A 12686-nucleotide genomic window follows, 5' to 3' on the forward strand; every position below is an offset into this window, starting at 1 on the left:
CATCCCAAATTCCTACGTTTCATCTACAATCCAATTGCCAGTCCTAACAGAACAAGGCTAGACACTCCCCCTGAAGCTAATCAATGCTGATGAATCACCCAGATGAGTTGCTGCAGTTACACAATTACATAAATGTCCTTGTTAAAATGTCTCCCATATCAGTTCAGTGACCCCACAATTGTAGTGGGCTAAAAACATAGCAGTAAAGGTAGGCTTGTTATAAATGGCTCTCAGCACTTGCCTATTAAGCAGATACTAGTTCTAGGTTTCCTAGAATGGAGACACTCAGAATTGGACAAACTAGACATCTCCCAATCAGGCTACTAATCTATGAGTACAAAATATAATCTGCAGATAATTTAGTGTATTTTGTTGGCTTAGAGACTGAGCCAGTTACACGCTACTGGCAGTTCTGCACTCTTCCCATTCCCAGCTTCCACACTGCTATACATTATAGAAGCCCCTGCAAAATGCACTGTAACAGAGGTTCTTAAATTTCAGTGGTCCAGTAGAAACTGGTTGCTCACTCCACTTACTGAACTGCAGTGAGAGCAAACATACCCACACTATATATATATCCCTAAAATCACTTTTCTATATAAGCAGTTACTGTGGGTGCCATGGGGACTTTCTGTGAAAACAGGAGGGGAGGTGGCAATAAGAAAAAACCTATGTTAAGATGTGGTCCACACTATGAAAAAGTTTGAGGACCCGTGTTATAACAGCAAAGTGCTAGCACGACAATACTCAAATTGTGACTTTTACATTAAAGTGAGGTTGAAGAGAAATCTGGAACCAGAAGGGAAATCCCAGATAGCTTGGAAGTCATAAAGAAACTAACTCAGCTGGCAAGATTTTCTGAAACACAGATCAGGGGTTCTCAAACCAGGGGTCATGACCCCTCAGGGTGTTGTGAGGTTATTGCATGGCGGGTTGTGAGGTATCAGCCTCCACCCCAAATCCCGCTTTACCCCCAGCATTTATAATGGTGTTAAATATATTTTTAAAGGTGTTTTTAATTTATAAGGGGGGAGGGGTTGCACTCAGAGGTTTGCTGTGTGAAAGGGGGGGGTCACCAGTACAAAACTTTGAGAACCACTCATGTAGATAAAACAGTGGTGAATTACCTCCAAGAATTCCATCTATTCCTTGTAATTAGATATGGACTCTGTGCCACAGCCTCTGTATAGAGCAGGGGTCGGCAACCTTTCAGAAGTGGTGTGCCGAGTCTTCATTTATTCACCTTAATTTAAGGTTTTGCGTACCAGTAATACATTTTAACGTTTTTAGAAGGTCTCACGCTATAAGTCTAGTTATATAATATATAAACTATTGTCGTATGTAAACAAGGTTTTCAAAATGTTTAAGAAGCTTCATTTAAAATTAAATTAACATGCTGATCTTACACTGCCGGCCTGCTCAGCCCGCTGCCGGCCTGGGGTTCCATTCACCTAGGCTAGCAGTGGGCTGAGCAGGGCCCCGCTCAGCCAGGGTCCCGTCCGCCGGCCCCGCTCAACCTGCTGCCGGTCTGGGGTCCCGGCCCTGTCCACAGAGAGTAGGTACTTACCTTCTCCCTGGTTCTAGCCACTCTCTTCCTCTCTCTGCACTGAGATGAGGGTGGGAGTGCACTGAGAACAGGGCTGGGGGTGAAGGAGCAGGCTGGGGGTTGGGGTGCAGGGTCTGGCCAGGAGCTAGAATGAGGGAGGGGGCTCAGGGTTGGGGCAGGAGGTTTGGGTGTGGAGCGCTTACCTGGGCAGCTCCCATTTGGTGAGAGGGGTGCTGGTGGGAGTGTGTGAGGGAGTTTGGGGGAGGGGGAGATGCAGGAGTTCCGGTTTGGTGCTCAGGGTGGGGGTGAGGAGGTGGGGGCGCAAGAGTTAGGGCATGGAGTGTGGGGGGCTGGGTACGTGTGGGGGGTGCAGGAGTCACGGCAGGGGGCTGGGTTTGTGTGTGTGGGATGCTGGAGTTAAGGCTGCGGTCGTGGGTGGGTGCGGTCCCAGACCCCTGCCCTGAGCGGCTCATGGCTGTGGACTGGAGGGGATGTGCCGATTCCACCCCCTTCCCCAGGGTCCCCAGAGCAGAGAGTGCGCTGCGGCTCCGCTTTTCCCTCCCCTCCGTAGCAAGGGCCGCCAGCTGATCGGCCGCAGGGAGGGAGAGGAAAAGGGGCAGGAACCCAGCACGCTGGGGGAAGAGGCGGAAGCTTGCTTGTTCTGCAAGGAGAGAGCGGTGGGCGGAGAAGAGCGGGCTGGGCCGGACTTTTAATGGCATGCTGCCGTGGTCCCCTGCAGACAGCAGCGTGCCATTAAAAATTGGCTTGCGTGCTGTCTGACACGTGTGCCATAGGTTGCCGACCCCTGGAATACTCCCCCCCCCCCCCCCCCAAAAAAAAAAGCGCCCTGAGGAAGAACCTGAGTAAGCTGTAGATACAATAAGACATGGGGCCTGAGTCTCATTTAGACTAAGATCCCTTTACACCACTGGAAGCGTTAAGACGCTTTGAAGTTGGTGCAGTGAGAATCAGGCCCATGGACTTTCATCCTAACCATTCCCATGGAGAAGAGACACCAAAGTAACAAAATGGGATAGAATACTAAAAGACCATGGATAAGTTACTAAAATGAACGTATTTAAATATGGATTCTTTTTCTGATAAGTTTGTTTTCAACTTCAACATACCATGGAAAAACATGGATGCAATTACGTAAAAACCCGTGGTAAGATTATAACCGACTAGCATTTAGTAGCATTTAGCCTACCTTCCTCAGCACTGTCTGTTGCTGCAAAGGGATAAATGGAACGTTTGTGCTCCAGAAAAGCACCAAGTTAAAAATTCCCGACTTGAGTCACAATTTGCTTTTTTAATAAAAATTAACTGTAGTTTTAAAATTCAGCCCCAAGCAGACTCTGTGATTCAACACAGGAAATGATTATAGAATACATCCACAGCTGGCAGAACTGGGGTGTATCAGGAAGGAGTGCTGCAACAATTGTCCCACAAAAAGAAAAAGGAGTACTTGTGGCACCTTAGAGACTAACCAACTTATTTGAGCATAAGCTTTCGTGAGCTACAGCTCACTTCATCGGATGCATACTGTGGAAAATACAGTGAGGAGATTTATATACACACAGACCATGAAAAAATGGGTGTTTATCATACACATTGTAAGGAGCGTGATCACTTAAGATGAGCTATTACCAGCAGGAGAGTGGGGTGTGGGGACAGAACCTTTTGAAGTGATAATCAAGGTGGGCCATTTCCAGCACATTTCCAGGCGTTAACAAGAATGTCTGAGGAACAAGAGGGGGGAAGGGGGGAGGAATAAACATGGGGAAATAGTTTTACTTTGTATGATGACTCAACCACTCCCAGTCTCTATTCAAGCCTAAGTTAATTGGATCCAATTTGCAAATTAATTCCAATTCAGCAGTCTCTCGTTGGAGTCTGTTTTCAAAGTTTTTTTTGTTGAATAGTCACTTTTAGATCAGCAATCGAGTGAACAAAGAGACTGAAGTGTTCTCCGACTGGTTTATGAATGTTATAATTCTTAACATCTGATTTGTGTCCATTTATTCCTTTATGTTCATAAACCAGTCGGAGAACACTTCAATCTCTCTGGTCACTTGATTTCTCATCTAAAAGTGACTATTCTTCAACAAAAAAAACTTTGAAAACAGACTCCAACAAGAGACTGCTGAATTGGAATTAATTTGCAAATTGGATCCAATTAACTTAGGCTTGAATAAAGACTGGGAGTGGTTGAGTTATCATACAAAGTAAAACTATTTCCCCTTGTTTATCCCCCCACCCCGCCACTGTTCCTCAGAGGTTCTTGTTAACTCCTGGAAATGGCCCACCTTGATTATCACTTCAAAAGGTTCTCTCCCCACACCCCACTCTCCTGCTGGTAACAGCTCATCTTAAGTGATCACACTCCTTACAATGTGTATGATAAACACCCATTTTTTCATGGTCTGTGTGTATATAAATCTCCTCACTGCATTTTCCTCTTTATGCATCCGATGAAGTGAGCTGTAGCTCACGAAAGCTTATGCTCAAATAAATTGGTTAGTCTCTAAGGTGCCACAAGTCCTCCTTTTCTTTTTGCGAATACAGACTAACACGGCTGCTACTCTGAAACCTAATTGTCCCATAGTGAGGAATGAGAACAGAGAGGGAGGAGACTGGAGAGTTGCTGAGGTAAGAATACTGGAGTAAGAAAATTCTCAGGACCCCCATTTGGTCTAGTGTTGGGGATGGAGCCAGTCATGGCAAGGAAAGAAGCCCACATGTTCTGGGAGAACCTTTTCATTGCTTTCTCTTCACCCCACTTCTCTGAAAACCCGAAATACCAACAAGGGAGGAAAGGCATGCATGCTGAAACCCCAGCAATGTTTTGAGAAGCTTCATTTAATTGCTAAGGTTTTTAAGAATGGAGAAAAATTAAGGCTCTTACCATGAGATTCAAGTCCAGCTCCCTGTGCCAGCCCATTATCATAGGACTGAAAAAGAAAAAGCCATTTCAGAAATAGATTGTTCATACATGTATTTTGATTATGTAATTTCTCATTTTATTAGCAAGACCTGCATCACAAACCACACCAACATCTATTTTAATTAGTTTTAACTGGCCAATAGCTTTTCAAAGGCATACACTGTGCATCAAAAGTTATCAGCATCACATTGACCTGTCAGCAAAGCAGCACAGTTTGAACACATGCAGTTTTTAATAAGCATTTTCTTTTAAAAAAATAAAAAATTAAAGTTTGTTTAAAAGATTATATGCTAAAATGCTAAAGTTAAGGTTCTAGAATTATGCAGTATTACGGTACCAAGTCAAGTGGCAAGGAAAAGCCACTTCTGTGGAGGTTTTAAAATACATTCTGCAGGAGCTGTGTCCCCCTTAAGGAGCCAAAGCATCTGCAAAACGCTAGACAAGATAAGAGTCTATCCTATTTGTCTATGTCTGTTCCCAAATCAAGAGTCATTTAGTGTACAAGAATGTAACAGTCAGGCCACTAGTACACGTAGCAGCACAGTGCTTAAATACAATACATTCTGCAGTGAAGACAAAGGCCTTATGTGCTAAACTGCAACAACAATCTACACTTGTTGGGAAACGAAAGAATGGGAAAGCATCAGCATTCTGCTGAACAAACTGATATTCTATAAAATATCACCTTTAAAAAATAGTTTCTTCATTCTGATTTAAGCCTTTTAAAGCAAAGAGTAAAGGGCTGATGTTCCATCCCGGGCTCGCTCCATTGTCCTAGAAATTCCAATTCACATGATCCTGTATCAGTGGATGTCTGTGCAGTGGGTGTTACTTACCCGTTGTGACACAATACTGAAGCAAGTTAAAGAATGACAATAGTATATACTGCAATGCTCTTTGGTTTGTGGGATTTTTAACTCAAATTTGTTTTATTTTAGTAGCAGTTAGTATTTCAGTATAATCCCCCAAATAATTTAGTTAACGAAATTAAGGTTGCTAGAGCATAACCCATTACCAGAGACCTAGGAAAAAATCAGCTAAGGGTATGGCTGCACTGCAATTAAACATCCACAGCTGTCCTGTGCCAGCTGACTCGGGCTCACAGAGCTCAGGATAAGGGGCTGTTTAACTGTAGTCGAGACATTTGGGCTAGGCTCAAGCCTGAGCTGTGGGACTCTCCCCCCTTACAGTGTCCCAGAGCCCGGCTCAAGCCTGAATTTGCACCTCAGTAAAACAGCCCCCTAACCCAAGCCTGAGTCAGCTGACACAGGCCAGCAAAAGGTTTTTAATTGCCGTGTAGACATGAGTCATTTACTCCTCCTGCCTACACTCCCACTCCCCCTTCTTGTCCTGAATTCCCTTGCACCCAAGCCACAGTCCAGACATCTCCATCTTCATTCTGCATGTAACAGAGACAACATGGGGGGGAAGCAATATATGGGTAGGGCATGAGAGACTTGAGTTGTGAGAGGGACTGGGGGGGGGGGGCAGGGATTGATCCGGGGGCAAGCAGTACCTTGACAAACCAACCATACGTCAAGAAACTGCAGAGTCTGGGACTGTTTAGAGGAAGCCAGTAAGAGGAGACATGGCTGACGTATAAACAAAACAATAAATAATATAGAGAAGTTAGATACAGCAACCTTATTAAGCCTTCCCATGCTACAAGAAAAAAAGACAGTCAATTAAACTGAGTGGCAACACTATTTCAATGGATAACATGAAAAATGTTCACAGAAATGCTTAAACCACCTGTGGAACTCTATCATTAGATACTAAGTGCTTAAAGTAGGATTCAAAAAAAAGGAGTCAATATTTATACTGAATATCCAAAGTTTGTGTGCGCACACGCACATACAAAAATAAAGGCTATATATAGAGCCTCATACTTCAGAGAATAAATTAAATCACTAGCAGAATTAGGAAGCAAACTACCCTTTGGCTAGGTTATTCTATAACTGTCAACTATGGACAGGTTATTCCCTAATTGTTGACCAGGGGTTTCTTATATCTTCCTCTGACGCAGCTAGTAGGGGCCGCCATCAGAGATGGGATATTGACAAGTCAGACCACTGGTCCGATTTCCATGTTCCTACTTCTAGGAAAATGGCAGGTGCCCAGCACTTCAAGATCACACGATTTCACCTTCAAGCAGTGACATAGTCTTTATCACAGAGAACACATTATCGGTTTTCTGCTTTCATATTAAAAACTGTAATATTCCTCACTGGACATATATTCTAACCAGTGTCTTTTTTTGGAGTGGTGATGACTAAAAAGGATGAATTCTGAAAGTTCACATCTGACAAACTTTAAGCAGGAGCATGGAAAAGTTGATTCTAAGCAACCGCTATGAACATTTGAAGACTGAGCATAGGCAGCACAAAGTTCCCTTAAGCCATTATCAGTGCATTTTGAGCATGCAGTCCCTATGTGCTGCCAAGCATCAAAGGCCCATTAACTGCTGAGCAATGGGAAGCTGATTAGCACTGGAGGAAAGAAGAGCTAGGCTGGTGAAGCTAGTTAACTCTATAAACTGAATAATTGTAAAATAAGGTGGTGTGCTTTATGTACTGCAAAATAATCAGCTCTGGGGAAAAGTTAAGTGTGCAACCCAAGAAGTGCATTATGTTCAGCTGCATAATTAGCCTGAAATTTTAACAGACACAGGCACTAGTTGCTTTTTGAGAATTTGATCCTGTTAGACAAAAATTCCCCATTAATTTAATTTTCTACTTTTTTATTTTAAAAAGGATAATGAAAAGAATTCATCATTGCTGCAGTACGAAAGTTGAATAATTAAATCCTATCCAAATCAGGAAATGTGTAAATCAATTAAGCACAATCTTAACTCCAGCCCCCTGCCATTTGCATCACAGTCAATCTGTAGAGATATCATAATCAAAGTAGTTAATTTGTCTCTCTACTCTAAAGGGTGACTAAAAATGGCATTTTTTATCTTTATTGCATCAGTGATTCCAAATCACCCCTGTTCAATTCACTAAATTTTCCCCCACTATCAGGGTCACAAACTCACCCCTGAATATGAAAATCAAAATGGACTTTACACATCAATAAAAATTCTGCAGTCCGAACTTGATAGTTCTACTGATGAGGGAAAGCTGAACAAACAGGTTCCAAACAGGAATAAAAAACCCACTTATTGCCATCAGTAAAGGCAGTAGATACAACAACGAATACACACAGAGAGCTATTATCTATAAAGATGCAATGTTTAGACAGTTACAATATTAAAGTGTAGTTCTAGTCTGAAAGGTATGTTCAACCTTAAAACTTTTGCCTTTCCTGATGTGCTTAATTCTACAATTCAAGTTGCAGTAGCAATTTTTGGAGTTAAAGTTTGTGTCTCAATTCTGACACAACAGGAAATTTTAGAATTAGAATTTAGGAGTTCAGTTACAAATATCTATTACAGCTAATCAATCTCGCTGCTACTTAAAGTTATTTGTACCTCAGTTGCATTTCACAATTTGCATTACTAAAAAAAATAAATTCATAAACTATGACTTGCACTCAGATATATAAAGAGGCCTCATGTACTTGCAAATGGTGACATAAGATATGGTGAAACAAAACCACATCTTTGTATGACAGCAGTTCACTAATGATGCCATCTATTTTGCCTTGTAATTAGTGGACTATCAAAACAAGATACTATTGTAGAAAAATAACAGAGCTAAGCATTCGCAAGAAAAAAAACAAAAACAAGGATATATGTAGCTTGCATTATAATTAGATAGAGTATTACACTGAAATAAAATTAACTTCAAAAATAAATTTCATAGCTACATCTGAATATAAAATATTTTTATTTTAGGTTATTTACAGCATCCTCAGAATTTAATAGCAATGTTGCAGATTTTCTTTCACAGATTCTACACTTCCTGCATTATCGACTGATTTAACTGTGGCTATTATATTTGTTTATTAAACATACAGGAAGACTTGTTTATATGGTGGGGAAAAAATGGAATACCACACACAGCAGTCTCAGTATAATAGCAGGATTCAGAGTAACAGCCGTGTTAGTCTGTATTCGCAAAAAGAAAAGGAGTACTTGTGGCACCTTAGAGACTAACCAATTTATTTGAGCATAAGCTTTCGTGAGCTACAACTCACTTCATCGGATGCATACTGTGGAAAATACAGAAGATGTTCTTATACATACAAACCATGAAAAAATGGGTGTTTCCCACTACAAAAGGTTTTCTCTCCCCCCACCCCACTCTCCTGCTGGTAATAGCTTATCTAAAGTAATCACTCTCCTTACAATGTGTATGATAATCAAGGTGGGCCATTTCCAGCACAAATCCAGGGTTTAACAAGAACGTCTGAGGAACGAGTGTGTGTGTGTGTGTGTGGGGGGGTGGTTTAAATGCGCAGGTGAACGAGCCTCTGACAGTAGGCTCGTTCACCTGCGCATCTACCAATGTGATATATGCCATCATGTGCAAGCAATGCCCCTCTGCCATGTACACTGGTCAAACTGGACAGTCTCTACGTAAAAGAATAAATGGACACAAATCAGATGTCAAGAATTATAACATTCATAAACCAGTCGGAGAACACTTCAATCTCTCTGGTCACGCAATCACAGACATGAAAGTTGCGATACTACAACAGAAAAACTTCAAAACCAGACTCCAGCGAGACACTGTTGAATTGGAATTCATTTGCAAATTGGATACAATTAACTTAGGCTTGAATAGAGACTGGGAGTAACTAAGTCATTATGCAAGGTAACCTATTTCCCCTTGTTTTTTCCTACCCTACCCCTCCACCCCCGGTTCCTCAGACGTTCTTGTTAAACCCTGGATTTGGGCTGGAAATGGCCCACCTTGATTATCATACACATTGTAAGGAGAGTGATCACTTTAGATAAGCTATTACCAGCAGGAGAGTGGGGTGGGGGGAGAGAAAACCTTTTGTAGTGGGAAACACCCATTTTTTCATGGTTTGTATGTATAGGAACATCTTCTGTATTTTCCACAGTATGCATCTGATGAAGTGAGCTGTAGCTCACGAAAGCTTATGCTAGTATAATAGCAGTGGTTAATTTTATTTTTCCTTTCTGATATAAAGCATTGGTTTCTAGCTCTCCTGGTTCTTGAAATACTGGCTGCTAAAACCAGATCATAATTCAAGTGTAGGTGAAGCAAAAGTGTAATCAGGAAGACGTGCTCTTCAGGTTCCATATTTTGCAAACTGTTAGGGTTAGAAAAGCGCACTCAAAAAGTCTAGGTTCCTAACTGTGTAAGTAAATGTGCCTAGCCCTGATAGTGACGCTTGAACTCACCTATACCAGGCCTGTACTGGGGTCATACCACCTAGCTGCGGTTTTCGGACACTGGCCCAGAATTAAATATAGATGGCCAGGGAGCAGACACTGCTGGCAAGCAACTTGCTGGGGATTCCCCTGACAGAAAAGAGTCCCCAGTAAGCATAGAGCTAGTAGAGTCTGTTCCTATAGCTTCCTATAGTCAAGTATCAGGAGGTAGCTGTGTTAGTCTGTATCCACAAAAACAACAAGGAGTCTGGTGGCAGCTCAAAGACTAACTGATTTATTTGGGCTTAAGCTCTGGGGGGGTAAAAAACACAAATCGGACATCAGGAATGGTAACATACAAAAGCCAGTAAGAGAACATGTAAATCTTCCTGGACATTCTAACAGATTTAAAAGTAGCCCTACTTGAACAAAAAACCTTCAGAAACAGACTTCAAAGAGAAACTGCAGAACTAAAATTCATTTGCCAATTTAACACCATTAATTTGGGCTTGAGTAGGGACTGGGAGCGGCTGGCTCACTACAAAAGCAACATTCCCCGCTCCTGGAATTGACACTTCCTCATCAGTTATTGGGAGTGGACTACATTCACCCTGATTGAATTGGCCCTGTCAACACTGGTTCTCCACTTGTGAGGTAACACCCTTCTCTTCATGTGTCAGTATAATAATGCCTGCATCTGTCATTTTCACTCCATGCATCTGAAGTGGGTTTTTTACCCACAAAAGCTTATGCCCAAATACATCTGTTAGTCTTTAAGGTGCCACCAGACTCCTTGTTATTATTTGTATTACCATAAAGCCAAGGAGCCTTAGTTATCAAATAGGATCCCATTGTGCAAGGTGCTTTACAAACACAGAACAAAGATGGTCCCTGCCCCAAAAAAGCTCACAATCGAAGACAAATGACAACAGATGCGTATGCAGGCAGATGGGGGAAATACAAGGAAACAATGAGACAATATTGATCAGCATGACAGGCAGTGGTCTCAGCACACCAGTGGCCTAACCACTGCCAAGCTTTTTATAGAGGGAAAAGGAGAGTTTTAAAGAAGAGAATGCGTAATTTTGCAGATGTTTACTGGGAGCTCCTCCCAAGTGTGAGGGGCAGCCTGGGAGAAAGCACAAAGCTATGCATTTGAAAATTTAACAAGTGGGCAATTGAGGCTTGTATCACAGGCTGATCAGAGGCAGGAGTTAATATCTTCATTGAGGATGACAAGACAAGACGTGGATAAAACATGAAGGGCCTTCAAATGAAGACAAATAGCTTATGTTTGAGGTGATAGTGGAGGGATGTAAAGAGGAATGACATGGTTAAAGCGACAGGCTAGGAAAATCATATTTGCAGCTCCGTTCTGAATGGATAAGTGAGGTAAGACTGCATAGTTAAAGCCAGCGAGAAGGATACTGCAGTAAATTGAGATGGGAACCTGGATCAGAGCTGTAGCTGTGTGGATGGATAGGAAAAGCTGTATCTTAGAGATGTTGTGCAGAAAGAATCTACATAATTCAGACATAGCCCAGATGTGAGGGCTTTGAAAGAGGTCCAAGCTGAAGATGACAACCAGGTTATGGGCCTAAGTGACAAGCAGGCTGGTGCTGTTGCCCACAGTTATTGACAAAGGAGTAGTGGGGGGAGGGTAGTAGTGGTGGTGAGGAGATTAAGAGCTCTGTTTTAGCCATGTTGAGTTTGAGCTGACAGACATCCACAAGGAGATAGACAGACCAATCAAGATTTCAGTTTGGACGGAAGGAGACAGGTCTGGAGGAAGAGAAAATACAGACAATAGCTGAACGGGAGTTTGCAGACTAAAATAATCCAGAGGTTAGGTGCAGAGAGGGAACGGGACCAAGGACAGAGGCCTGTGGAAACTCTTCAGAAAGCAGGAGGTGTGTGTGCGCGTGGGGGGGGAGAGGGACGAGGAGAATCCTCCAAAGGTCATGCTGAAGAAGCAATGACAGCAGTAGAAGACAAGGAGAGGAGAGTCACGGAAGCCCAGAGAAGACAAGATTTCAAGACGGGTATGGACAACTGTGACAAAAGCAACTGACAAGTCCAGGAGGATGAGGCTGGAGTACTGGTTCTAAGTTCTCAGTCATTTACAAATTACACTGAGCAGTGTATAGCTACAGTAAGGCTTATATGTAAGCCTTATATGTATTATAAGTAAGGCAGGTGGGCGTGTGAGAAGGGGGTGCAGGAACTCCCATTTGGTGCTCAGGGTGGGAGTGGGGATGTGGAGGGTGCAAGAGTCAGGGCAGGTGGCTTGGGGGGCTGGGTATGTGTCGGGGGGTGCTGGAGTCAGGGCTGGGGTTGTGGGAGGTTGCAGGGGTCAGGGCAGAGGGCTGAGGGTGTGGCTGGGGTCATGGGGGTGGTCCCAGCCCCCTGCCCTGAGTGGCTCACGGCAGGGGGCTGGAGGGGACATGCCCTGATTCCATCCACTTCCCCAAGGTCCCCGGAGCAGAGAGCGCGCTGCAGCTCTGCTTTTACCTCTCCCCATCTCTAGCAAGGGCTGTCAGCTGATTGGCCGCAGGGAGGTAGAGAAGGAGGGGCAGGAACCCAGAACGCTGGGGGAAGAGGGAAGCGGAAAGTTTGCCTGCCCTGCAAGGAGAGAGCAGTGGCTGGGGGGCGGAAAAGAGCGGGCTGTGCTGGGCTGGATTTTTAGTGGCACGCTGCTGTCTGCCTAGGTCCGGCAGACAGCAGCATGCCATTAAAAATTGGCTCGCATGCCGTCTTTGGCACGTGTGCCATAGGTTGCCGACCCCTGTCCTAGACCATTCTGATAGAAGCAACTCAAGCAATCACCATTACTCTACAGCTAATTTGCATGCAACAGTTTCACTGATGGAATGTGGTAGAATGCACAGACGGTGGCTTACCTGGCCCAA

The 12686-nt window shown here is 43.4% G+C and overlaps 1 protein-coding gene across 3 annotated transcripts in view; it reads right to left on the reverse strand.

The window, feature by feature from the left end:
- Positions 1–12686, reverse strand: part of PGGT1B (protein geranylgeranyltransferase type I subunit beta) — a 73896-nt gene that overhangs the window by 15728 nt on the left and 45482 nt on the right. For all 3 annotated transcript variants that reach the window (XM_073344735.2, XM_073344733.2, XM_073344734.2), the window contains one exon: positions 4452–4497. In XM_073344735.2, the coding sequence (XP_073200836.2) occupies positions 4452–4497 (46 nt within the window). The remainder of the gene's footprint in view (positions 1–4451; positions 4498–12686) is intronic.

The sequence above is a fragment of the Lepidochelys kempii genome, chromosome 5, assembly GCF_965140285.1.
Source record: "Lepidochelys kempii isolate rLepKem1 chromosome 5, rLepKem1.hap1, whole genome shotgun sequence".
Taxonomy (NCBI): Eukaryota; Metazoa; Chordata; order Testudines; family Cheloniidae; genus Lepidochelys; species Lepidochelys kempii.